At 46.0% G+C, this 27,565-nt stretch overlaps 2 protein-coding genes and 1 non-coding gene across 3 annotated transcripts in view; 1 reads left to right on the top strand and 2 right to left on the bottom strand.

Annotated features, from left to right (window-relative positions):
• Positions 1-848: 848 nt before the first annotated feature.
• On the bottom strand, positions 849-11,169 carry FAM83A (family with sequence similarity 83 member A). Its single transcript, XM_063129912.1, has 4 exons — positions 10,687-11,169; positions 9,363-9,530; positions 6,780-6,904; positions 849-1,811 (listed from the first exon to the last, which is right to left on the bottom strand). Exons 1-4 carry the CDS (start codon positions 11,167-11,169, stop codon positions 1,256-1,258), a joined length of 1,332 nt encoding a protein of 443 aa, XP_062985982.1. The 3' UTR covers positions 849-1,255.
• Positions 11,170-14,578: 3,409 nt separating this feature from the next.
• Positions 14,579-14,651, top strand: TRNAM-CAU (transfer RNA methionine (anticodon CAU)). The gene has a single exon. It is a non-coding gene; the product is annotated as a tRNA-Met (tRNA).
• A 4,292-nt stretch (positions 14,652-18,943) lies between these two features.
• Positions 18,944-27,565, bottom strand: part of TBC1D31 (TBC1 domain family member 31) — a 34,716-nt gene continuing 26,094 nt past the window's right edge. The window contains exons 18-22 of the mRNA XM_063131113.1: positions 26,735-26,875; positions 25,275-25,469; positions 22,510-22,660; positions 20,274-20,405; positions 18,944-19,229 (exon numbers count right to left, since the gene is read on the bottom strand). Of these exons, the coding sequence (XP_062987183.1) occupies positions 19,090-19,229; positions 20,274-20,405; positions 22,510-22,660; positions 25,275-25,469; positions 26,735-26,875 (759 nt within the window). The 3' untranslated portion in view covers positions 18,944-19,089. The remainder of the gene's footprint in view (positions 19,230-20,273; positions 20,406-22,509; positions 22,661-25,274; positions 25,470-26,734; positions 26,876-27,565) is intronic.

The raw sequence follows: 27,565 nt of genomic DNA, 5'->3' as shown, positions 1-27,565 counted from the left end.
TCAGGATGCAATCGTAAACACATTCACCTGAGAGTAAGCGCCATGGACTACACTTGGACTTACTTCTGATTAAACATAAGATTCCTCTCTCAGTGATCTCGCCTAGTCCGCACAAACTGGGGTTTGACAAGAATAAGGTCTTCTCAGAGTAGCTTGGGGTGCATTTCACTCTTAGTTAATTCCATAGAAAAGTCTGTTTTGTATCTAAGGATGCAACTCTGTGCATGTTTAAACAGAAAAAAATGGCTTGCAACTGGAACATTTTTTTGTCTAAACATGCATGAAGGGCTTTGGCATTGCAAACTCTCAAAATCATAGATCAGATACTTATCTTAATTGGTTATACATTTCCCATTTAGGAATCTTTTATTTTCCAGCTGGTGTCTCATTTCTAAGGCGTCAAAGCACACTGCCATAACGTTTTCTCATGCTTCTCAGTGGCCATGAGGTCTAGAAAGCTTTTGTTTGAAAGGACAACTGAGATTCTCAGCCTCTAGGAATAATCACTGGGACCACTCACTGTCCTGTCTCAATCTATCTATCCACTGGGGGCTCCAGTTTAGGTGGGGCTATGAATCTATTCCAGGTTTCAGACAGAACTCTAAAGGAGCTAGCAACACACTAGCTCCTTTAGTTCATTTATTATTATGGCAACCCTGAATAGGTTTTAGCCAGTTACAAGTCATATATAAAATCAAATACAACAAATACATCAATACAGCTCAGACAGCTTCTTTAGAATTCTGATTGGTTTGGGCTAAAACCCAGTATGGATTCACAGCTCTACCGAAATTGGAGCCACCAGCTTTCTATCTATCTATCTATCTATCTATCTATCTATCTATGAATGAATTTAAAAGCCACTCCACAGCAAAAGTTATTGGAGCCATGTAGAAAAAAAGAAAATACAAAAACAAAAATTACAATAAAAACAGGAACATCAATAAAATCGGGTGTAAGTTTGTCATTTGTCAGGAAATGCTTGCCCGAAAAGAAAAGTTTTCAGCAAATGCCGAAAACTAACTAGCGTAGGTGTATTCCTGATCTCAGGAGGGCGTTCCAGAGGGTGGGAGCCATCACACTGAAGGCCCTACTCCTGGTGGTTTCCAAATGGATCTCTGACCCATGTGGGACCACCAAGAGCGCCTCTCAGAGGACCTCAGCCGCCAGGCAGGAGGATCATGCTGCCTCCTCTGACCATACCCAAACCATTCATGCTCACAGCAATGGAAGATACAAGTCACCTGGCTGCAAATCATCCAATCAGGTTGGCTTTGTGAAGGCAGCGCCAGACTGGGTTCATCCGTGCCCTACTAAATTCCTCTTGTCTTACTCTCATGGGCCTGTAAATGTTCACGTTGTTGTAAAGGACTGTCGGGGAATCGGTGATGTACTGACGGTGGTAGTAGTTGACCTGGATGCCGTTTGGCGGTGGGGTGGTCATGAAGGTGGTGTAGCCGTGGAAAGAGTGGACCCTGTTGAGAGGCGACGGCGACACGGTCTGGCCACGGTAAACGGGAGTCTGGGCAGGTGGCCGGCTTGGCGTGACGCTGTTGTTGGACAGGCAGCTGAACGGGTCGGAGGGGGTGTGGACGCTCCCCTGGCTGCTGCTGCTGTTGCTGAGGCTGCCTTGCGTGGCGGCGGTGCTTTTGCTGAGCAAGAAGAGTGACGTGTGGGACGGAGGCCTGAGCCCTGCCACGGGCTTGGACATGGCGTAGAGATGGCGGAACTCTTCGTCAAAGAGCTCCACCACCTGGCCCGTGAACTTGGAGAGGATATTCCGATGGACCTGGCCGCATAGCCACGTGAAGCTGGGTAAGGGCAAAAGGACAAACGAGAAGTATTCAGCCCACAATGTAATGAAGGGAAACATTTCTGAGACTAATGCAAAGTGCCAGCACTGACCCCTTCATGGATTAGGACCAGGGTACCTGAAGGATGGTCCTACCACCCCTACCTGCACACTAATGTCATCATCGGAGGCCCTTCTCTGGGTGCCCCAGGTGAATGAGATATTGCAGGTGACAACCGGGGAGAGGGCCTTCTCGGTGGTGACACCCAGTGTGTGCAGTGCTGTCTCCTGGGAAGCGCAGTTGATACCTATGTTGCTAACGTTTTCATACCAGGTAAAAACTTTAAAAGAAGTCCCTAGGCGTTTAAGCAATATTTTTAAAGCTCTGAATTTAAGTTGGTTTTGTACAGCATTCCCTTCTGTTTTGTTCTTGTACTTTATGGCATTTCAATTGCATATCTAAACTGCTCTTTAAGGATATTATGACTACCTGTATTTAGGGTGGGTTTTGGTTGCTGGTATTTTATTTTGCTTTCATTTCTCCAAGGATCCTGTCCACACCCTCAGGCTGTACAAACGGAAAGGCATCATTATAACTGGGGGGAATCCGCACGTCGTTCTGAGATCGCTTCTAAGCGACCCCAGTGCGGCGTGAAAGCAAGCGTGTAACTTTCCTTTTGAAGAGCCGACGAAGAGACGCCCTTCCCCCCGTCGCCACCCAACTCCCTCCTCGCCGGGTCCCAGCCGGCGAGGAGGGAGTTGGGTGGCGACGGGGGGGGGAAGGGCGTCTCTTCTTCGGCTCTTCAAAAGGAAAGTTACACGCTTGCTTTCACGCCGCACTGGGGTCGCTTAGAAGCGATCTCAGAACGACGTGCGGATTCCCAGGGTCGAAAAAAAGGCCAAAGTTGCATCTGCTGGACCTCTTCCAACCCAAACTAGGATGGATACGAGCAATTCTATATCCAAAATATCACACAGGCTATCGAGTGGTCTACATTTTCTTCTCATCGGCCAGAATGCCACGGGCTTTTGGCCACCTGAGAGAGCTCCATTGGGTGATTCTGCACAGACTCAATGGTGGGGGAGCAGTACAATTTCATCACTGCTATAACCGCCACAGAACAGGCCTTCAAATGGGCCCTAGCCTGTGTTCATTTGGACTCGCTCCAGGTTTTCCGCCAACGTTGCTTTAGTCACTATTCCACTTGTTCATCGCCACCAGCTTCCTAAAAAACAAGGGAGTTTCTGGTTTCACCCAATGGCAGAGGCCACTGAGAAATGACCTTGTCAACCACCTAGGCCATTTTCCCCCACTCCATAGATCAACCACAGCATCAACACAGGAGGGGCCGCGGCTCAGTGGTAGAGCACCCGCTTTGCATGCAGAAGGTCCCAGGTTTGATCCCCAGCATCTCCAGTTAGGCAGGAAAACTCCTGCCTCAAAGCCTGGGGAGCTGCTGCCAGTCAGTGTTGACAATACTGGCTCGATGAACAAGACGATCTTGTGAAAGGACCCCAAATGATAGATTCAGATGAAGTCAATGGGAAACAGCCAAAACACAAAAAAACAGCAACAAACAAAACCTCACCCTAAATACAGATCATCTTAATATGTTTAAAAGTTTTTGGATTTACGGAATAATTTTAATAAACTTTAAAAAACACACCAAGCAGGTTCTCTTCTTGCAGGGCAAGTGAGTGGGAAACGGCCTGCATGCGTGAGATTTCTTTGCACTTCTGTAAGTAAAAGGGCAAGAAGGTCTGGGGCCTGGAATATCCCCAAGGAGCCTAAAGAGTTTTTCTGCTTGCCCCTTTCCCAGGGCAACGGTTCTGCTCATGTTTAATCAAAAGAAGAAAACACTAATTTAGTGGAATTTCCTCCTTATCAACGCCCATCTTCAACGTACAACTTCCTTGGGCTTGAGGGAGGATTTCAAGTTTCTGCCTAACTAGCATACTTTAAACGTTGGAAGGTGCAGCCAAACATTGCTTAAAACCACCTATCAAGATAAAACACACGTATAAGGTTTTTTGGTTTGTTTTTGTTTTAAGTATGGGTGTGATGCTGTCTCCAGCCAAAGCTAACACTGTCTTGTTAAAGCCAGTTTCTTGGGGGAAACCTAATCTGGAGTATGTCCAGGGTTTTGTTTCAGAGAGTACATGTAATAGCAGTTTTCAGTCACGTTCCACATTCCCCACAAGAAAATCTTGCAAGTGTTTGGTGCTCCCTTCCCCAACCTGGTGCCCTCCAGATGTTTTGGACCTACTCAAGATGCTGGCTTTGACCTATTAAGCCTTACATGGCTCGGGACCAAAACACCTGACTGACCGCCTCTCTCAGTATGAACGTACCTCTACACTACGATCACCATCTGAGACCTTCCTCCAGGTGCCTCTTCCGAAGGAGGCTCGGAGGGTGGCAACAAGCGACAGGGGTTTCTTGGTGGTAGCCCCATGATTTTGGAATGATTTCCCCAGTGAGGTCAACCTGGCACCAACATTGTCATCAGTTTGGCACCAGGTTAAGGCTTTTCTCTACTCCCAGGTATTTGAAAGCATATGACAAGGTTTTGACCAGTCCTGGGATTTATATCGTTGATTGTTTAAATTGTTCTGCATGTAAATGCTTTTTATATTAGGTTTTATATTTATTTTAAGGTTTTTAATCTTTTGTAAACCGCCCAGAGAGCTTTGGCTATTGGGGGGGGGGGTATAGAAGTATGATTGATATTATTAATAGCAATAATAATATTTATTATTAGTAGTAGTATTTTGTTTTTAATCTGTATTATACTGTTAGCTGCCTTGAGTGCCATTTTTGGTTAAATAAATATTTTTGAATGAATGGATGGAATGGAAACTGGTGTTTCTGATGTCATTGAGGTGGTGAATCTGTTCCGGGTTTCAGTTCAGAACCAGACAGAACTCTAAAGGAGCTATCTACAGTGTGGAAATACCTTCGATAGCTCCTTTAGAATCCTAACTGAAATCAGAATTCTGACTGAGTGGATTCACCATCCCACTGACATTCGAGCCACCAGATTCCACTGGATGGATGGAGATACACACACAAACACACACACACATACACACACACACACACACACACAAATGCAATATCATCCACGCACTTGTGTTCATCAGCATCTGGTATTGAGAAACCTCCTGCCACTTGCCTGAGGTGGAAAACGCAACTAATTCCCGTCTCTCCCCCATCATGTAATAAAATCTATAAGCAAGGCAACAAATTGCAAATTTGTTGTCTTCTGGTGAAACTCACAACTTTCTGTTTAAGAGGGCCACTTCAGTCTGTGAGGGTAGCCGGGTTTTCCTCCTTTACAGAGGGCAGTCCTCTATTTGAAAGGTTGCCAGAGGACTGTCCTCTGTTTTGAAAGCACCCTCTGTTTGGAGGAATGCCGAGTTCAAGACTGGTTTAAAGAGAAAGAAGCATCTGAAGGCAGAACTGGGCCTTGAAGCTGCCCAGCAACAGCACCTGGACCGAGGAAGGCACACGGGTTACCTGGTCACTGTCTCCCACACTATGGTGAGAAGTACGGCATTTCTATTTAAATCATAAGGATTATTTCTGTGTTTGCATCTATACATATAAATCAGCATATGCCAATGTTATACAAATCAGAATCCCCTTTCCCTCTTCTGGGGTTATCTATTTCCTCTTTTGAGCTTGATTCCCCTACTCAAGTAAGGGTGGTTAGCCCTGTGCCACAGGTGATCACGGATGTTCTTTTGGAATGAATCCAAAGAGAGAGAGAGAGAGAGGGAGGGAAATTGAAATCCACAGGGCATGAATAAGCTTAACTGTCAGTGGGTGGAGCACCACCTGTTTTAAAACCACCAGATCACACAACTAGGCTGAATACTATGCATGCTGGAATCCTGTAAGTATTTAGGAATCTAATTATTCCAGCATTGTGAAGAGGTGAGAAAGGTCTGCCCCACTACTGGCTCATTTCCCTCTCCCCTGACCCCATGCAAAAATCTACCTTCTCTCTCCTGATACCAGCAGAGGATGGTGGCTCTGATGTCAGTGGGGCTGTGAATCCGCTATGGGTTTCAGTCAGAACTAACCCAGAGTGAATTCACAGCCCTGCTGACATCGGAGCCACCAGCCTCCACTGCCGGCTGCTCCCTCTGCGTCTTTCCAAATGCCAGCTGGAAACGCCAAATGCCAGCTGGGTGGGCAGGCCCCACAGGCCTGCCCACCCAGGCAGGCCTGTGGGGCAGATGTCAAGGGACCCACTCAGCAGAAGGGGCAGGAGGGGCCCAACTGCAGCAGGGCTGGTTACAACATTTTGAAGCGCTACATGTTAGGTTGTCACACAGAGGAGGGCCAGGATCTCTTCTCGATCATCCCAGAGTGTAGGACACAGAATAATGGGCTCAAGTTACAGGAAGCCAGATTCCAGCTAGATATCAGGAAAAACTTCCTGACTGTTAGAGCAGTATGACAATGGAACCAGTTACCTAGGGAGGTTGTGGGCTCTCCCACACTAGAGGCATTCAAGAGGCAGCTGGACAGCCATCTGTCAGGTATGCTTTAAGGTGGATTCCTGCATTGAGCAGGGGGTTAGATCCAATGACCTTATAGGCCCCTTCCAACTCTACTATTCTATGGTCAAAGGGGCAGGAGGGCAGGGAGGGGTGGTGGATGAGACCATTAAGACCAGAGCCTAAAACAGCCTTCCACAAGCATTCACCATGTTGTCTGGAGAATGATGGGAGTTGTAGTCCATCACATCTGGAAGACACTGGGTTGAAGTAGGCTGGTCTATGGAGTAATGCTAGCCCAGCAATATTCTAACAAAGCCCAGGAAAGAAGAGTCTAGTATGCAGGAAGGGCTAGCAGCCAGGTGTATGCCAGACGCTCACCTGCTTTGCTTGGGAGCAAAGGTTTGTTTCCTTCCTAAATTCTTTAACCTTAAATGCAGCCCTCTTAGAAAAATAAAAGTGTATCAGATGATCTTACCTGTACGATCCAGACAGAACACATCTCCAGTCTGAGATGATGAATTTTTCTTGGATTTGCCCTGAGAATTTTCGGCCAGATTTGGCACAGTAAACCTCCCCCGTAACGCTTCTCACAGAAATGTTCTGGTAAATTATCAAAGAACACTACATGTCAGTTGCTATCTCTCAGCCTACCCTACCTCACAAGGCTGTTGTGAGGATATAACTGCAAGTGGGGGGCAAGGGAATAGAACCACGTATGTCGCCTTGAGCACCTTGGAGGAACAGAAGGACATAAATGCTATCAATATTAAAAGAACACTGCATATATTTGCACTCTTATATAGATATAAATAATACCACACATTCATATAGATTCTTGTCTTTCACTAGAAATCCTCCTTCTTCTAGTCAAGGGATTATAAAAATATGTGAAATCCCATAGATAGGTAACTTATCCTAGTTTCTGACTTATGTTCCTGGCTGCAACTGTAACATCAAGAACTCACTTCAAATGTATGACGGGAAAATTCCAACAGCCCGATAATGCCTTGTGTAGCCCAATGGCACCATCCACCCAGAAGAGAAGATACCATCAAGCTTAGGGAAACTCCAAACACAAAAGACCTTTCAGGGGGAAGAAACACAAAAACACCCCAATAAGGACTGAACATTGGCGGTTCACTGGTAGAATTTTAGTCTGCCATGGAGGAGATCTGAGTTCAGTTCCTAGCTAATGGGAAGATATTTTAGGGAGGTGCCATAGCTCAGTAGCAGAGCACATGGTTTGCATACCATCTGTCAGGTATGCTTTAGGGTGGATTCCTGCATTGAGCAGGGGATTGGACTTGATGGCCTGATAGGCCCCATCCAACTCTACTATTCCATGAAGGTCCCAGGTTCAATTCCTGGCATCTCCAGGGTAGGGCTAGGAAAGAATCTTGGCTGAAATTCTGGGGAGCCGCTGCCAGTCAGTGTCGACAATATTGGGCTAGATGGACCAATGGTTTGACTCAGTATAAAGCAGCTTCCTATATTCCTATCAGCAGAATGCTGGCTGACTGTTGGGGGATGGGATGGGAAACCAGATGAGAAAGGGAATGTAATGGAGTACTGTGGAGGAGGGCATGGCTGGCTGGAGCCATAAAAAGGAGCACTCCACACTGCAAAGTTCTGTTTTCTTGCTTGCTTTTTCAAACAAACTCAGCCTCCCATATTTGGAACCTCCTCAGCCTCCCATATTTGGAACCGGCTCTAACATGAGGCAGGACGTTTTCTATCCTATTTGCTTTGGGGCACAGCTTGCTCAGAGCTGGAGTGCTGACCATTGTTACAAAGCAGACTTCATGTCCTGCTTTCAAGGGAGAGAAATATTAAAAGTACTCGTTTTAAGGTGGGACTGTCCAAGCCTCCCAGCACTGTTTCTCTAGGGTGCAGATGTATGAGATGCAGCCACTCCACAGTTGCAGGGTGAAAACATACACAAGCATCCACCCATCTCGTAATGTGTGAACTGACCCTCATGTACCTGACTTTCATGTCAATTTGCTTCCAAGGCATAACCGTCTTCAAGAGCTTGTTTTCCCAAATTAGCACGGGCAGAGCCAGATTACGGTTAGACAGGATAGCTAATCGAGATGTTAAACTTGTGCACAGCAGGGCTTGGCTGACATATTATCACCTGATGTGGAAAAATCCCTTTGCCCATATAGGAGATTCGTCAACTTGACAGTCTTTTAGCATTAAAAAAGGAATAAATGGTCTATTCCAGCAGCCCTATCCAGTGGAATTTTAGAATGTTTTTAGGATGTTTTAAAGATGTTTTAATCATGTATACTATGTTTTTAATCAGTTTTTATGTGTTTTATATTTGCTGTTGTTCCCTGCCTCGATCCAAGTGGAGAGGTGGGTAAGAAATAAATTATTATTATTATTTATAATATTTAAGTATATATACACATCTAAAATGCCACTGGCAATTTGCTGCCACCCCTGAATAGCATCAAAACTCTACCACCTGAATTATCTGCTTCATCCTACCACATGGTAGAACCAGTTCCAAACACAGCCCAATACAGAGGCTGAACTCTTTTTGGCCTTAAAAAAGCAAACAAGCAAACAAACAAAGTCAACAATATACTATTACATTGTGATTCCGGGGAAGTTGCACAACGGAAGGAAAAACCTACAGAGTCTAACCAGTTGGGGGAAAAATCTGTAGGACTTAACAAGAATCAGGGTTGTACCAATTTCGTTAAATCCGTTCCATCTGTGTTTTGCGGATTGCCAGGCGTCCTTCATTCCATCATCTGCGCACTGATGGAATCGGAACTTTTGTACAAGAATTTCATTTGCTGGTAAATGCACATTAGCACAAGAGTTAATGCACAGTTGCGCAAATCCACAATTTCAAGTGAATGATATTGTGCAAATACTCCCGAAATATAAATATTTTAAAATGGGTCTGCAAATCTACGAAGTCCAGGGCGGGGGAGGGATCTTGGAAAAAGCCAGTCCGCTCGAGAAATCCGCAGGTTGGATTCACAGATATTTGAACTCATTTGAGTCCATTGTGAATTTTTCCAACCTGCGTGAAGCATACCTTGAACTGGCCCTCTGCAATGTGCAGCTTGTCACACATCTCGGTGAAGAGCTTTAGGTTGCTGTGATCGAGCAGCAGGTAGACAAACACCTTCCGCTTGTTGGCTGCTTCTAAGACATCGCAGAAGATCTCAGCATCAGTGAAAACATCCATCAGTATGGCCAAAACCTGGGGTGGGGGGTAGAAATGGACATAGGTTGGCGGAGCAGAAATACAGCACCAGGATCTGAAAACATTGTCCCTGGAGAACAGACAGTCAGTGGCACTGCCAATAGCATTTATTTAGAACTTGTATTCAAAAAACCCTTCACGTTTCTTATCTCAGTCATCCTGTAAAGGTAGTTCAATATTATAATTCCAAGTACCTGCAGAAAGGTGATAGTGCTATGTTTAACTGTAGAGCTAGAGGCTACAAAGAACTCTCTGTACACCAGGCCTCTCCAACCTGATGCCCTCCAAATGTTTTGGACTACAACCTCCAGCATTCCTGTTCATTGGCCATTCAGGCTGGGGCAGATGGGAGTGCAAGTTCAAAACATCAGGAGGGCAAGTCTCCTCGTTTAAAGGCACAATAAACTTGAAGGAGCTGGGGTGTAGCTCCCCTTTTCTCTCAATGACCCTATTCAGACAACATGCTAAGCCACGGTGATTAAACATTTTGAGCTAAACAATGGCTTATCATGTCATGTGAATCATGACTTAGCATGTCGTGTGAACCATTCCTAACCATGGTGGCTACATAACCATGGCTTAAACAAGGTCACTAAGCACTTGCTGCAAAAGGGTTAGTGGCCTAACCATAGCTTAGTGTGTTGTCTGAACAGGTCCTCTCTTCAATATGGTCTCAGAGACGTTCAGTATTGGATAATAGATACCTGCCAAAAGGAAGCTCTACATTCAACTCAGTTGAAATATAAGAGGACTAATAAATCAACAAACTAAACTATCTCAAGGTTGTGGGTTTCTTTTGCAGTGGGTACTCTACACTTGTATGGCAAACCTGCCACAACAGAAATCAATATGACAGCCCTGGTCTTACCTGCCTGCACATCAGAGCTGGCTTTGTTCAATCAGTGCAGTTCAGTGGTTAGAGTGTTGAACTGGGACTTGGGAAATCTGGGTTTTAGTCTCCACTCAGCCATGAAGCTCAGTGGGTGACTTTGGGCCAATTACTGAGTCTCAGCCTAACCTACCTCACAGGGTTGTTGTGAGGATACAATGGAGAGGATGAGGACTATGTAAGCCAACTTAGGGTTCCTTGCAAGAGTGGGCTATAAATGTCACGATAAATATAACGAATAAAAATAAATTGCCGTCCCCGTACCTGACAGGTCTTGTTGATGCAGCGGCGGATCAAGTCCCTAATATTGCTGTTCTTGTCTGTTTGGAAATATACCGTAGCACTCGACTTCTCTTTCAGGTAGGGCTTCTCTGCCGCAATCCATGTGTGAAGAAGGGCTGGTTCACTGTTCTCGGAGACAAGGGGGAAGTACGTTCCTGATGGGAGAGAGCGGGCATCGTTACCCTGCCGTGGCCCAGCGTCCCCATCCGCATGTGCATCGCTGGAGTAGTACGGTTCCCTGGCATTCCTCTTGATGTATTGGGCTTCCACTGTAGAGAGGAAGTCCACCTCCCCCTCATCTTCCAAGGCCTTCAAGTAGGATGGGAACCCGCCATCCAGGAGGGCATCGGTGGCCATCCGCACACTTTCATTGTGGCTAAAGTCCACTTTTGCCAGCCGGAACGACCAGTTCTTGACTTCCTCCAGCCGCCTTCGGATCTTGCCCATGTGTCTCGATCTGTTCATGTTCCTTCGCCAGACCCGTGCGCTAGAGCAAAGGGATGGATCGGGTATAAGCAACAAAAATCCCCACTCGCAAGCACTGCAGGAGTGGAGGATCTGCTGACCACAGCTGGATGTGCTGGGTTTCAAACTCTCTTTTGTCAAGGAGAGCAAGCTTTGTAAACGAAGACACACAACCCTCAAGACCTAAGGGGAATTGCCCTAATCCGACTCTCCCTAGATTTCAGGTGTATACTGAAAAAAGGGAGAAATTACTCAAGCTTAGCCAGATGCACTTCAGCAACAATTATGCTCCGGATGGTAGTCAAGTTTCAAGCTGATTTGTTTGCTCATGTGAGCAAGTTACACCTTCTCCCCAGGGCCCAAGAAAAGAGAGAGAGAAAAGAGAGATCCCAGCTGCTCATTATTCAGTTTTCATTTAATTATACATTTCCTTTTCTCTGTCATTCAGTCTGACAGGGCAAGGAATTAAAATGGTGCTCAAACAGAAACAAAAATTATTCCCGAATATAATTGGACATTTTTTGCGATAAATCAGAGGCTTATTAGACTCCTATAGATGTATTTATTTATTTATTACATTTTTATACTGCCCAAGAGCTGAGGCTCTCTGGGCGGTGGAGAACATAAAAGCAATACCCATGACTACGCACTGGTACTACTAATGGGTTGGACCCAGACATAATTCTTGCTTAGAGTAGATCCACTGAAATCAATGGGACATAAGTTAGTAATGACTATCTTATATCCCATTGATTTTAATGGGTCTACTCTAAGCACAACTCAAGTCTGGATAAAACCCAATGTCTGCAGCAACAAATTTCTAGGAATCCCTGAGTTAATGCTGCATAATTTGTGATATTGTGCTAAGACAACAGTTATGTTTAGGGCTGTGTGCGATGTGCAATACTGTGCAAGCCCAGAAAAGCCTACACAGTTCAGCATTCTGGGATTCTCAACTTTTTTCTTTTTCTTTTTCTTTTTTTAAAAAAGCCAAGGTTCTAGCTCTCATGGTTCAAAAGATCAGCTTTAGATTGGGTGAACTCATTGTGCATGCTAGAACACTCTCAGAATCCTTGTGCAATGCACAGGGGCTCTTGGATAGACAAACAGAAAAGCAACAATTGGAAAACCATTTTCTTAAGGTGCAACTCCATGCATGTTTAGACAGAAAAAAGGCCTACAACTGGACAAGAGGGCAGGGCTCCTGCAGCTTTAACTGTTGAGATGAAGAGGGAATTTCACCAGGTGCTGCATGCATACAAATGGCACCTGCTGAAATTCCCTTTTCTATACAGCTGTTAAAGAAGCAGGAGTCCTGTCCTCCTTTCCATAGGGTCACCCTAGCCAAACAGAGACCTCAGGCAGGCTAAATTTGGCCCACGGGCCTAAGTTTCTCCACCCCTAGACTAACCCAATGAAGGCTGCTACCCTATTTTTGTCTTTCACATACAATCTTGGGGTTAAGGTTCCATTGAATGGCATGCACCACATGTCACAAAAATCAAACTAAAGAAAAATGTATATGTTTCCCAAGGAAGAGCATTTATGCTCAAAATCTAATAGGACATTTTGTATTATTCCAATGGTGGCAGGCTACATTGTTATTAGGTCACAAGCTGTACGGGGCAATTTAAAAAGCTGTAGGGATCCAGCAGTTCTAATTCTCACAGCATGGTGTAAACGCCTAAAAGCAGAAAGTCCCAGGGGAGACGCATGTGAGGAGAGGCCTATATGAAGATCTCTTTCTACCTCGTTCATTTATGCACCAACCTTTATGATCCAGTGGGTTACTTGACATGAATGAGCCACAGCTTTGTCCTCAACATCTGCCTGCAGCTGCATCACGAACCACAAACAAACAGCCAGCAACCTGCTAAAAGCAATTACAGAGGAGAGAGTCATTTGGAATAATTAACTGGACACGTAAATAACAGCCTGTCAGCTTCAATCAGACCAGCTAAAAACTGACGATGCATCACATGTGTTAAAGTTATTGGGCTTGGCCTGTGTTGATCTTTCAAAGTCTCCTGATGCCTTTGTGTGGTGTAGACTATATAGCAGGGCGAAGAACCTCCGTCCCTCTGGATGCTGTTGGACTCTAGCTCCATTAGCCACAGCCAGCATAGGGATGATGGGAACTGCAGTCTGGCAACATCTGGAAGGCTACCAGTTCACCACCCTTGTTAAATTGGCATGCATTGGCCTGTAGAAAAGCTCTAGTAAAACTCCAGTAGAGGTATAGTAAAACTACACCTTTAGCAGGACAATGAAAGGAAAGTATTCAGCAGCGAAATCTTCTCTTGATATTATTATTATTTATTAAATTTATATACTGCCCCACAGCCGAAGCTCTTTGGGCGGTTTACAAAAGTTAAAAACATGAAAAGGCAGAGCTGGGAAATGCTTTGTCCGTTGAAAGGCTACCTGTTGAAAGAAAACACATGGCCCTTGATTATATCCACCAGATGTTGCAGGACTCTAGGGCTTTCGGAGAACATGCTAATAAACTGGGGTGGAGTAATAGGAACAGAATGGGAAACAACCGTTGATTACCGTGTCGTCCGGACTCAACTTAACTCTCATAATGCTGGCCAGGGCTGTTGGGAGATGGAGTACAACAGCATCTGGAGTGACACAGAATGTGTGTGCATGTATATACATATAACATAGTGTGTCACTAACTTAGGGCATTCACTCTCACAAGGGATGGTGATGACTGCTAGTTTGGCAGGCTTTAAATAGGGTGACCATATGAAAAGGAGGACAAGGCTCCTGTATCTTTAACAGTTGCATAGAAAAGGGAATTCCAACAGGTGTCATTTGTATATATGGAGAACCTGGTGAAATTCCCTCTTCATCACCACAGTTAAAGCTGCAGGAGCTATACTAGAGATTTAAGAGGGCAGGGCACCTGCAGCTTTAACTGTGGTGATGAAGAGGGAATTTCACCAGGTTCTCCATATATACAAATGACACCTGCTGAAATTTCCTTTTCAATACAACTGTTCAAGATACAGGAGCCCTGTCCTCCTTTTCATAGGGTCACCCTACCTTCGGAGCAGTGCTTTGCACGGAAGGTGCAGGTATGTCATCGTTACCTCCCAAGGAGAGCAGACCTTGGTTGGGAGGGGAGGCGCGGGGCTCCCCTCCGCCTCCCAGCAGGTGAGCTCCCTGGGGCAGTTTCTCATTGCAATTAGTGCAAATCCGATTCCTTCCCCGTGGAAAAGGGAACCAGCTCTTGTCTGCTTCCTCCCCGCTAGCTTAAAGCACGCAAAGCAAACGGGGAAACGCCCTCAGCTTGCAGCAGCCCCCTCAATCTCTGCGAGAGAAAGTAGAGGCGGCGCCAGGGACTCACCTAACGCAGAGATTTCTCGATTCCTATTGAGACTTGTTGCAGCGTTTTCCGCGTGCCTCGTTAGCGCAGTAGGCAGCGCGTCAGTCTCATAATCTGAAGGTCGTGAGTTCGAGCCTCACACGGGGCAGCGGAACTTTTTCGCCCTCCAGGGAAGGAAATCCCTGCCTTTCCGAAAGATTTAAAACCGTAGCGCCTCGTTTCCAAAATCTCCGTTTTGGGGGGGTTAACTCCGGGAAGCGAAGCAACGCTGTAATGTATTAAAACGACAACGGGGGTGGGGGGTTGGGTGGGGGGTAAGGGCGACCAACCCATCGAAGGTCACAGGATGGCCGGACAAGAGATTTCCCACGCTTTATGTAGTTGGTTGAAATGGGTTCATCCCGCAGTTCGACCCTGTGCATTTATTTACTGGGAAGTTCCTTCCTTCCAATGAATTCTTCCTGAGCAGGGCTCAGTCCTGGGCCCAGTGCTCTTCAACCTTTTTATTAATGATTTGGACGAGGAGGTGCAGGGAACGCTTATCAAATTTGCAGATGACACCACATTGGGTGGGATAGCTAATACTCTGGAAGACAGAAACAAACTTCAAAGTGATCTTGATAAGCTGGAGTGCTGGGCTGAAAACAACAGGATGAAATTTAATAGGGATAAATGCCAAGTTCTACATTTGGGAAAAAGAAACCAAATGCACAGTTACAAGATGGGGGATACTTGGCTCAGCAATACTACAAACGAGAAGGATCTTGGAATTGTTGTAGATCGCAAGCTGAATATGAGCCAACAGTGCGATATGGCTGCAAGAAAGGCAAATGCTATTTTGGGCTGCATTAATAGAAGTATAGCTTCCAAATCGCATGAGGTACTGGTTCCTCTCTATTCGGCCCTGGTTAGGCCTCATCTAGAGTATTGCGTCCAGTTCTGGGCTCCACAATACAAAAAGGACGCAGACAAGCTGGAGCGTGTTCAGAGGAGGGCAACCAGGATGATCAGGGGTCTGGAAACAAAGCCCTATGAAGAGACTGAAAGAACTGGGCATGTTTAGTCTGGAGAAGATAAGATTGAAGGGAGACATGATAGCACTCTTCAAACACTTAAAAGGTTGTCACACAGAGGAGGGCCAGGATCTCTTCTCGATCCTCCCAGAGTGCAGGACACGAAATAATGGGCTCAATTTACAGGAAGCCAGATTCCGGCTGGACATCAGGAAAAACTTCCTGACTGTTAGAGCAGTACGACAATGGAACCAGTTACCTAGGGAGGTTGTGGGCTCTCCCACACTAGAGGCATTCAAGAGGCAGCTGGACAAGCATCTGTCAGGGATGCTTTAGGGTGGATTCCTGCATTGAGCAGGGGGTTGGACTCGATGGCCTTGTAGGACCCTTCCAACTCTGCTATTCTATGATTCTATGAATTTTCTGAGACTCCCAAGTAAGTGCACATATAAGATTGCAACCCGAGGCGTGTTTACCTGGGAGTAAGCATGGCTCCTCACCCATGTATGCATGCCTACTCAGTGAGATTTAGTTCTGAGCAAGGGGCCAAAATAGACATTGCTTTGTCTACACTACTGCTTTAAAACAGTTTATAAGGGTATTGACAACTGTTGGGCCCAGGACACACTCCATATAGTTTTTAAAGTGTTATAACCTGCCTGGTGTAGATCTGGCCATATGTCTCTCCCTTGGGCACCTCACCCCTCCAGTCCGGATCGGGAATGTGGGATTGGGGGTTAAAGGAGTGGGATCAGCCCCCTGTGCCTACTCTAGAGAAAGACTTAGCTGCTAGATAGGGATTCAAAGTAATGTCTGCTTTGGCCCTAAACATGTATAGGGTCATGCTGTTAGTTAGACTTGATTTTAAATGCATGCTCACTGCATATCTGTATTCAAATTATATTAATGCCTTATTACCATACTTTAGTTGAAAGCCTTTACTGCTGTCTCCTTCGCTTGGTGATGGGTCATTTCCCCCCCCCCCCCATTAAAGATTTTTTATTTTGAAATTTCTAGTATCCCCAGAACTTGTGGACACCTTTTGTGCATCGGTGGTGTTGCTTTATCTGTATAAGCAATGGTATTCCGCATCTGAGCATTGAAGGGAGATGGAATAATTGGAACCCCCTTGAAAAAAAATAAATTTGGACAGGGTTGGAGGCTCCCACTTGCAAGAGCAAAGGAAGGGGTGGAGAAGAGCAAGGCATAAGCTGAGGTTGGAGAAATGGAGGGAAAAAAGTGAAGAGAGCTGGAATATTTTTGAACTGGTATGTTTTATGTATCTCAGGACATTATATAGACCAAGGGTGCCCAACCTACAGGCCAAGTGCCCAACATGGCTCTTCCAGATTCCTTACATGGCTGCACCCCTCTTCCCATGCCCCACCTTTTCCCTCAGCCACTGAGCATCCAACTTTTGTGCAGTTTTTCCTCATTCTGAAAGGATGAAACGCTTCGCATAAGCTTAGCTACTAGCAGGAAGTGCTTTAAGCTAAAATACCCGGCTACTTTGGATTTTTTTTGCCTCTACCCCCCACCCCGATTGGCATACGACCCCTCAAAACTGCTCCAAAATAGTTAGGCCTTTAGGCATAGCTGTACTTCTATACAATTATTTAGAGCTGTGGCGTCAAAAACAAAAATAGCTGTCATGATAGCTAACCTCCAGTAGGAGAAAGCACTCTAAAAAGAAGTCTGAAAGAGGTTCTACATCCTGATGTAGATTTTGCTATCAGCAGACGTTGCACTTGATAAGAGTCCCATCAAGACCACCAACAAAAAATATCCAGGCCTTTGTGCCCAAGGAGCTTCCAGGCAAAGATCAAACGGAAGTGACGTGGGCAAAATCAGTGGTGGGTGCTTAAAGCTTGGTTGTCGCTTTAAGGCTTAAATAACACTCTTAATTGAAACAACTGTCCCCTTCCCCACAACAAATCCGTACTGCCAGCGAGCTTCTAAAGTCAGCATTTCAATCAGATCCAGAAGGGAGATTCCTGGGCCCCAAGCACAGGGCTGCTGTTCTATTTCAGGAAGCGCGGGAAGTCGCAACTGCAGGAAAAGGTAGTGAAGGAGTTCTATATGGCAACAGGGTCCCTGCTCTGTACCATGCTATTTATACTATGTATGCAGTATATGTTCTCTTGGACTGCAGACTCTGGCCTTATCCATTGGCCAAAGAAACAAAGGCCACTGGGAACGCTGCACACTCTTCCTTCCGGGAGGAACGTCATGGCAAAGGCAAGACCAACCAAGCCCCATGCATGGGCCAGAGCAGGAAGAGCTGCACGGAGCTTATGCCATCCTTCCCTGGCAGAAAGAACAATGCTGAAATGAAGAAGTAGCTCCTGTGTTTTGCTCCCCTCCCCACCCACGCAGTGCATTTTCCTTTTGGGTCATTTCTTTTTGATTGTATGCCACCATGGACAATGATCATGAATGCTGAGAGTTGTAGTCCCCAAAAGTGGAAGATCAAGTTGGGGAAACGTTTTTTTTTAAAAAAGAAAAAGCCTGTGGCACAAGTCCCTGTGGACTGCACCTTCGTACAATGTAGGAGAAATGCATGGCTTAATACTCCTCAAAATCATAATTCCCTACAAACAGAAGAAGTATGTCAGGCTTGGCTGCAGTATTTTCCCGAACATACTTATTTTCCAGATGAAGGTTTTGGTCATGTATACTGGGGCTGGAACAATGTGTTTCCCCTAATATTTATTTATTCACAATATTTATATACCACTCCATGTCTAAAATAGATTCCAGAGTGGTGACCATAGGAATAAAACATCAAGAAGATAAAAAGATTAAAACAGCATATTAAAATAGTTCAATTTAAAACACAGTACCAATAAAAACCATGATTGTCAGTCAAGGAATGCTTCCTGGAAAAGAACTGTTTTCAGGAGGTGCACAGGAGAAAACAGCCGTGTTGGCGCCTGCCTGACTCCCAGGGTAGAGAATTCCGAAGAAAAGGGGCCACCACACTAAAGGCTCTTCTCCTGGTGGACTCCAGCTGGGCTATTGGTCCATGTGGAACCACCAGAAGCATGCCCTCTGATGACCTCAGTGACTGGGCGGGTTGGTAAAGGAGGCTTATTTTAAAATTAGTATGTGATAGCCTTACGTTTGACAGTAGTAAACATTCATTTTGTCAGCAGTCACAGTCAAAACATGCATAAGATTACACATATAAACTCAAATTTGTGCAGAGATTCAGACCTATACAAATCAAGGGGACCAAAACAAGCTTACCTCCACGCACAATAGGTCACAGAACTCTTTTCTGTTAGAGAAAGATAATTGGTTTTAAGCTACAAGCTCTTATATATCAACACACTTGTGATGTTGATGCTTTATTTAAAAGCTTATGTTTACTTAACTAGATTTGTTAAAAAAATAAGTTTAAACTTGATTGAATATTTTATTGGTATGTACAAAAATATCTCAAAGCATTTAGATTGGTGTAAAATTAATTTGATGTAGTCGGAGTGGTATAAAAACAGTCCTTGCAATCCATTTGCTGCAGCTACTTAAAATCTTAGTGAAAACATCTATTTACAATCGGATTGTGACCCTTCAGCTGCTCCACTGTGCATCTGGTGTTGGGGTATACTTTGCCCGAGCCTGTGCCATGAGCTTTTGCCTCAGCTGTCTAACGTCTGCCATCAATTCCCGCTCTTTAGCTTCCAGATTTTGCCGTCCTCGGTCTAAAGAGACTTGGAAGGAGAGATGTGAATGAAAACTCCAGGATCATAAGCTCAAAGTGGTGCAATTCAGACTTAATCGTATTTAGGGCATATCCATTGAGTCCCATTGATTTCAATGGGCCAAATTCTAAGCACGGCTATGTCTGGATTCAATCCAAAGTTTGTGTCTTTTCAAGATCAAAGCAGCACCAAGTTGTGCCTTCTTGAAAAATGTAATTGGAAATGTGATCTTTTAGTATTTCTAACTTTTAGAAGTCTTGGAAGGTGTCAGTAAGCAAGTAGTTAGGGGGGAAACATTTCTACAATTGGATTTTCAAATGTGTTGACTGAGCCCCTTGCCAAAAGCTATGAATGAAACCTGGAGCTCTTGAGATGAGAGAATTTAAGGGTTCTCTTATGCCTATAGGAAAGTTTGAACGGGAGAGAGCAAGTATTTTCTGATGTGGCTCTAACTCAGGCGTCCCCAACCTGGTGCCCTTCAGATGTTTTAGACTTCAGCTCTCATCAGCCACAGTCAACATGGCCAACAGTCAGGAATCCTGGGAGTTGTAGTCCAAAACATCTGGAGGGCACTAGGTTGAGGAAGGCTGCTCTAACTGGTTGGACCCATCTCCCACTTCTAATCTGTAAATCCAGACAAGGAACAAAGTCCATATTATGCATTGGGTTATCTCAAGCAATCACCAGCCAAATGTACCCTGTAGAGTAGAGAAGGAGCCATTTATTTGTTTGTGCGGGTGTGTTAAGGAGTAAATTAGACAGCCTGCCCTTGCATTGCTGATACTTCTTCCATAGTCAAGCGTACATCCCTCCAAGCCAAGTTGGGACTATGATGCACAGGAAAGGGAGACTTTGATGCCATGGTCCTGCTCAGAGTTCCCCCTACCTGATCTCTGCAATGACCCCTCTATCCCCCTATGCTACAATCCCAATCTGGCTTGCCCACCCCCCCTCCCCCCATGCTGTCTCGTCGTTCAAGAAAAAACAATGACACAAGAGCAAACGACCTGAGAAACATGGTGTCTAGTTCGGTTCTAATGTTAACCTGCTTACATTGTGTCGATGAATTGACTCCTGACGAATCGTTTAAACAGATGTTGCCAGGCTGTGACTGAGTCTTCCTGGGTGTCTGATCAAATTCCAAACCTTGCCGGGTTTGGGAGGCTCTCAAATCGCGTAGTCTCTCTGCAGAAAATGGACAGGTGTCTTGCGAGGTTACCAGTGTGGCTGGGTGCAGTGCGTGCGAAGTAGTATTTTATCAACAGGCCACCTAAATGTTATACTCTGACTCATAAAGAAGTTGTGCCGGTTTGATTGCATTGGCAAACCAAAGGCTTACTTTATACAATTTTCTATCAACTATTAAATATAAATAAGTATAAACGTATCCCTGTGAAGTAGGTTAGTTTGACTCTGGTTCACCACTGAGTAAGATTCCAACCCGAGTGTGCCTGGTCCAAGATCAGTCCTGTATCCACACTAGGGCTGTCCACTGGACGGCAAACATTACATTTGCTTCACTTTGATGCCATGTCAGGCGATTCTGCCTAAATCCATTTTCTTTTCGGGGCCGCACAAAAACATGCCTATGCTCCCAGGCCCTTAAATGGCTACTTATATGCTGGTAGTTTTACAGTGTAGTTTATTCTGGGCTGTATCCCATGACACAGCCCAGTGGAATGGACACCGCTGACGAAACCGATTGCCCCTCTCCCTGCATCCCCCACAGAACACCCCTACCCAAATCTGCTCCAAAGGGTTGGGTGAGTCTGTCGAACAGATCTGGGGTGCACAACAAGTGGGGGAGAGAAAGGGCAAGTCTCACTGTGCAAGCGGAAGACGACATGAACGACGCCGGAAGTAGCCCTCCGTTTGTAAGCACTTTAGTGCTTTATGTATTGGCATCTTTAAAAATCTTGTATTGTTTTTACTTCGTGTCATAAATTGCCCTGATATATACACGCTACTGTAAATCCCACGTTGCCATGGGTGCTAGTAGTCCTGCTCCTTTTCTTCTTTTTTGCCCCTCAGTCTCCTCACCACAGAGGGGCTCATCTTCTATATATATAAAACACTTATGTTTCCGTAAAAGCTTCAGCTGATACAGGTTGCTAAGCCCCTCGCCCGACTCCTCTGGGCTTTCCAAGGTAATCCTACCCCTCTTTCATAGAATCATAGAATAGCAGAGTTGGAAGGGGCCTATAAGGCCATTGAGTCCAACCCCCTGCTCAATGCAGGAATCCACCCTAAAGCATCCCTGACAGATGGTTGTCCAGCTGCCTCTTGAATGCCTCTAGTGTGGAAGAGCCCACAACCTCCCTAGGTAACATAGAACTGCCTCTTTGCTTCCCCACCCCACGAAGGGGGCAGCGCCACGGTCCAGAGCATGAGCGAGGCATGGCCAGGGCCCTTGGTGGCCGGGTGGGAGGCCTCTCGCCTGCTGCGAGCCGAAGCCTCGGCCTAATCTCATGTGAGCTGGGTGGGCGGCCCAAGGCTGACAGGAACCCCGGGGGAGGGGGACACCTGCTCCCCTCCCCCCGACCTCCCTGCCCCCCAGGTCTGTCAGACGGCGCTGTATTGGCGGCCTCCAAGCAGCCCGCGCCCCCGCTATGATATTTAATGAATAAACTTTAAGATATGCTACAACGGCGTATGTTACGCCGGGTACAGCTAGTGAATAATGAAAATGTGACACGTGCAAAGTGAATCCCCCTTCCAAAATTTGCATGAGGCAAGGCCCTACCCCCCTCCCTCATGTGCCCTGATTGGCTGTCTCCGTCCTCTTCCCCCTACCACTGGCAGAGACAGCCTAAATGTGCAGCTGCTCCTGGGGCCCATTTTCACGCCATACTGATTGGTCGAACAGACTGTCATTCTGCCGGTGGAAGGGCTACCCTGCCTGTTTATCACGGGGGAAAATGCTATTAAAACCCGACCTTCGAACTTTATTGAACTTTCAAAATTTTCTGCACATCTACACTGCTCAAGCTTCTGTTTAAAACAAAAGTGAGAAAAATCAGTCTGGTAGATCTTGAGTAATAAGGCTTACACTAAAGTTTTTGTGAACCGCCCAGAGCGCTCCGGCTATTGGGCGGTATAGAAATGTAATAAATAAATAAATATATATAAGACATATGCATAGATATTACGAATGCCATAAACTAATGTAATATATGGGGGAGAGAGAAAGACTAACAAGAGAATGCTCTATCTTTCTTCCATTTTTTAATGCAACACTGTCTGCATCCATGGTGGATCCAGAGACTCCTTGTACATGTAATACACTCACCAAAATAGCCATCTTCATCCTGGAGCTTTCCAGCCAGTTCTATTGCATCGTTCATTTCACGCTCTAGAAACCGCTTCCTGTTGGCATCCAAAGCGGCAGTAACGGCCTGCTCTGCTGCCAGCTGCTCTCTCTTTTCTAGAACCTCCTTCCACTGACGCAAGACAAACAAAAATCAGGACGCTTCCATCAAAAAGAGCAGGGGGGGATGAGGAGGAGGAAGAGCCTATGGTTAAAGACACTTAAAAATTATTGAATGATATGCTATTGTCAAAAAAGAAAAGAAAAAAGGGGGAGCTGGAGTTCTTGGCTCTTGAATCTCCGAAACTAGTTTAAGAGTGTCTTAAAACCAATTTCTAGACTCTTACGGAAGTTCACAACTTTTGGGATATAACAAGTATTTTCAATATTGGTTTGGGAAGCGTCCACACTGCTCCAAAGTAACACTCTGGGTCTTTCTCAGTTGCAGCCCTCCGCTCATGGAAGGAACTTCCCAAAGAGGTCCCCTCGCATCTTTTCGGCGCCAGGCAAAGCCCTTTCGTTTCACCCAGGCATTTTAAAGACCTCGTTCTAGTGTGTAATGGCTGTTTTAGCGATTTCTGTGTCATTGTTTTGCATTATTTTGTACTGTATTCTTCTAAATATTTGTATTGTATTTTATATTTTAAACTGTTCTATGGCATTTTAGTTTTTTACCCAATTGTAATCCTCCCAGTGAACATTAACTATTGGGTGGATTATAAATGCAACAAATATTAATACAAAAATAAATAAATTGACCAGGTATTATACTGCAAGGGTATTGTATCGCGTCCAAAAGGCAGAGGCAACTAAAACCTGGTATGTCACCACAATCCCATTCTCTGCACCTAGTTATTCCAGCTAAAACATATGCCAGGAACCTCTTATACTCACAAGAGAAGATCTCTAATAAACGGGGAAGGGGGAGGCAGGGGAGGCGGCAGAGGAGATGGGTGCCACAGCAGAAGAGGAAGGAGATAATAACTCAGCTAAAAACTTTTCTTTTCCCTATAGCCTTCAAATATTGAGTTTGTTCTGACTCTATGCTGTTTAGCTTCACCCTACCCGGTGCCTGTTTACACTTCCCTGTGCCTGTTCGCATTCTCCTTCCCTCTTTATTGTTTACTACAACTTATTAGATTGTAAGCCTACGCGGCAGGGTCCTGCTATTTATTGTGTTATCTGTACAGCACCATGTACATTGATGGTGCTATATAAATAAATAATAAATAATAATAATACTTCTGCTAATGCCCCACGTGCTTATTTTTATAGCTTACTCCCACAGCTGGGATTACTGGATGTAGAGTGAACAACCCTTAATATTCCTGACCATAGGGCATGCTGGCTGGGGCCAATGGGAGTTGAAGTCCAAAACGTCAGGAGGGTTGGGGAAAGCTGTTTTGGAAGAAGCCATGGCAGCTAACGTGGCATAATGTTGATATGTGCCGGTAGCGTAATAACCAGGGCCACATTTTGTGGCTCCCTCTGCCAGAGGCAGAGAAAACCATTAGTTTGGAGGAGGCGGAGGACGAGGAGGTGTGCGGCGTGGCATGCCTCAGTGTCCAGCCCAGGGCCTTGAACTGCAGCAGGGCTTTCTACAGGCAGCCAAAGGCAGGGTGTAACACAGGGGTGGGGAACTCCTTTCAGCCCGAGAGCCAAATTCAATTGCGGAGAAGCTCCGCGGGGGGGGGGGGGGGGGCACATTTCAGTGGTGGGCAAGGCTGAAGGCCAAGGGGGCGGAGACAAAAATGCCAGCACACTGTCACTTAAAGCTCTTACTGCCAGCTATTAAACCTTAGGAGTCTTAGGATGGGGGAAAACCAGTGCAAAAGTCAGGAATCCACCCAATGATTGGTGGTTGGGAGGAGGAGGAGGAGCCCCCTGGGGAACCCTGCAGAGCCAGCCTGGATTGTCAAGAGGGCCGGATTGGACCCCTGGGCCTGAGATTCCCACCCCTTGGCATAAGAGGATGAATCACGGTTGGGCTGGGCCAAGCAAGCAACTGGGCTGCTGTTTTTTGAAGGAACTGCATGCAATGGAGAAACACTGTCAGCAGCCCCAAATAAAAAGGAACCGTTGAAAAGGCAGGAGCCCTCTCCCACCCACCGCAATTCGAAACCTATGCTGTCATCGCGGTGTAAAAAGTGCCCCCCCCTCTGAACAGCAAACGGGCACCTAAAATGTCCCCTTGAAGGCCAAAACCCTGGCCCTCATTACCAGCAGAGAGTACAAACCTCCACGCTTGTAGTTTGGAAGAGCACAAGGAGGAAAATATAGCACTGCTACGGAAGACCTCACAGACTGGACATATGCTTGGGGACATAGATGGCTTCCTCGACTAGAGGATTTCTGCACAAGCACCATTTAATGTGCAGAAAGCCTAAAGCATGTGATGGCTGGGGGCATGGCCAGCGGGCTTCCAAGGGCTCCGTTTCACAGCCAGATCGGTTTTCAGTAATACGGCGAGAAAAGCAGAAGGAACTGCAGGCCTCACCCCAGGTGGAAAACTGAGGGGGCAGCAAGACGGAACAATTAGGTCCCCGTTTTGCGCTGCACCGAGCTGTAAGATGCCCCAAACAAGAGCTATGCCAGAGGTCGATTTGGGGCCATGCGACCTTCGCTCGTGAGCGGCTCATCAGTCCAGGAACTGGTGGTGGGCGGCCATCTGGCCGCTTGCTCTTTCATCCAGCCAGCCACTCTACAGCAGAGGTGTGGCCGACTTTGGGTGGCCTTGAAACACTCACTTTCTGGGCCTCCGCCTCTTTCATTGTGTCAAGCAGCTCCGCCTCTGTCACTCTGTTGCTATGGAGGAGCTTGGCTAGCTCTTGATAGCAGACACCACGGTCTACATCGTCGCACCTTTGCTTCCGCAGGACCTGAGCTTGCCAGCCGGTGTCGGTGTGCTCTTGATCGGCTTTGGCCAAACTCTCTTCGACCAGCTAAGAGGACACAAACCTTGTCAGGGAGAGATTGACCTTGAGGACTTTGCACCCATTCCTTTGAGCGAGGCACCAAGCTTGTAACCAGCCAGCTGCCTAGTCACCTGGGGTGAGTAAAAACTCTTCCCAGGCAATTAAGAAGGGATGCTTTACAAAAATCACGGCTTCTCTCCCTTGCTCCCAATCCACCAATGACTAACATGGGTATTTGGGGGCAGGTGGGCTAGAAAGCATTGGTGTGGGAGGCTCGTAACTTTTGCAGACTTGTTTGTAAGGTTGAGATACCCGACAATCTTCTTTAACCTTGAAGATGACTAGACATGGGCAGCTATATAGATACCCTAGAGGGCTGCTGCCAGTCAGTGTCTACAGTACTTGGCAAGATGGATCAATGCTCTGACTCAGTAGAAGGCAATTTCCTGTGTTCCTCTTGCAACTTTCAAGCCCCTTTTACACATTCTCTTGACACAGGAGAGTTAATTTGAACGATGCCAGCAGCGGGATATACCTGTCCCTTGGGAGGTGGGAGTGGCAGAAGAACAACAAAACAAACATTTGAGTAGAAGGCTGCAGCCCTATACAAATTTACCAGGGACTGAGTCCCACTGAGCCCAGTGACCCTGTTCAGACAACACGGTAAGCCATGATGGTTAAGCATTTTGAGCTCAACATTATGGCTTAAGCATGTCGTGTGAACCATCCCTAACCATGGTGGCTACATAACCACTGTTTAAACACACTCACTAACCACTTGCTGCAAAAGAGTTAGCGGCCTAACCATGGCTTAGCGTGTCATCTGAACAGGCCCAAGGGGGCTTATTTCTGGGTATACAGTATATGTATACAGTTGCTCTGTACTGCCAACATTGCTATCTTTTCGGCGCCAGGTTAAGACTTTTCTCTTCTCCCAGGCAGCTAACAACATATGCTGAGGTTTTTTTAACTGACCCCAGAATAGTTGTTTTAAATGGGTATTGTTGTTTTTATGCTTTTAAATTTCTGTGTATTTGTTTTTAACGTTCACTGTTTTTAACTTTTGTAAACCGCCCAGAGAGCTTCGTCTATGGGGCGGTATATAAATGTAATAAATAAATAAATCCTCTCCTAGCCTATCTTAGAGAGAAAAATGGCACAGGTTCCTTCAACGGGATGTAAAGTTTTCCTTCCGAAGCTGTGAAAGGAACTCTACAGCATTTCAGCATAAGGTTTAAAATTGTAGCTAAAAACCATTTCTGCTCGTCTGTTGGAAATTGCAGGATTCTTACGAGTCGAGCCCTCCGTTCTCCATCCGGCTCCATTTCAATCAGCCTCTGAAGCAGGCGTTCTTCGAGATCCACCTTTTTCCGGCTCGTGTCCAGCTCCCCTTTGACTTCCCGCGTCAAACTTTCCTGCTCTTTGACAAGTTTCTGTCGAGACAAAGACTTCTTTGTGAACTGCCCAGAGGGCTTCGGCCTCGAGGCAGTACAGAAATATAATAAATGAATGAAAGGCCACCGTGGCGTGACGCTGGTGAGAGACGGGCATGAAATATTAAGGGGTTCTCCGCCACAAACTAAACCCACAGTAGAGGAATAATATTTCAAAATGGCGCAGCCAGTTGGGAGTGCCTTGCTTCTAGTTGGCGGCCATGTTGGGCCATCACATTCGGTTTGCTTCAATCATTTCTTGGAGATGTGGCTGGCTGCTCGGGTGTCCCTATTGGAATTACATCAGCTCCAGAAGGTTGTTGTGGGCTATTCTGGGGCAATTGGGCTACCCGCGGTATTGTATGGCTATGTTTGATTTTCATCTGGCATCCTCTTTCAAGATATTTCTCCCACACTTTCCTCAAGCAAAGCTCTGACACAAACAACGCCTTTGAAGTAGCAAGCCCCTATTTCAGCCTCCCCCAACTTGATGTTCTCCTGGTCAATGGTCATGCTGCCTGGGGATGATGGGATTTGAAGTCCAAAACATCTGGAGGGTTTCAGGTTGGGAAAGGCGGCCCTATATCAGCCTTTTTTTTTGGCACTGAGCTTTTTGTGGGCTGAGCTGGGTCTCAGCAAGCATGCTTGGGGCCACATCCCAAAGTGAGTGGGGCACCCCACTGCTAGCAC

This window comes from Elgaria multicarinata, chromosome 7 (genome assembly GCF_023053635.1).
Source record: "Elgaria multicarinata webbii isolate HBS135686 ecotype San Diego chromosome 7, rElgMul1.1.pri, whole genome shotgun sequence".
Classification (NCBI taxonomy): Eukaryota; Metazoa; Chordata; class Lepidosauria; order Squamata; family Anguidae; genus Elgaria; species Elgaria multicarinata.
Note: the sequence above shows the minus strand (reverse complement) of the source record. Positions and strands in the feature narration are given on the sequence as shown.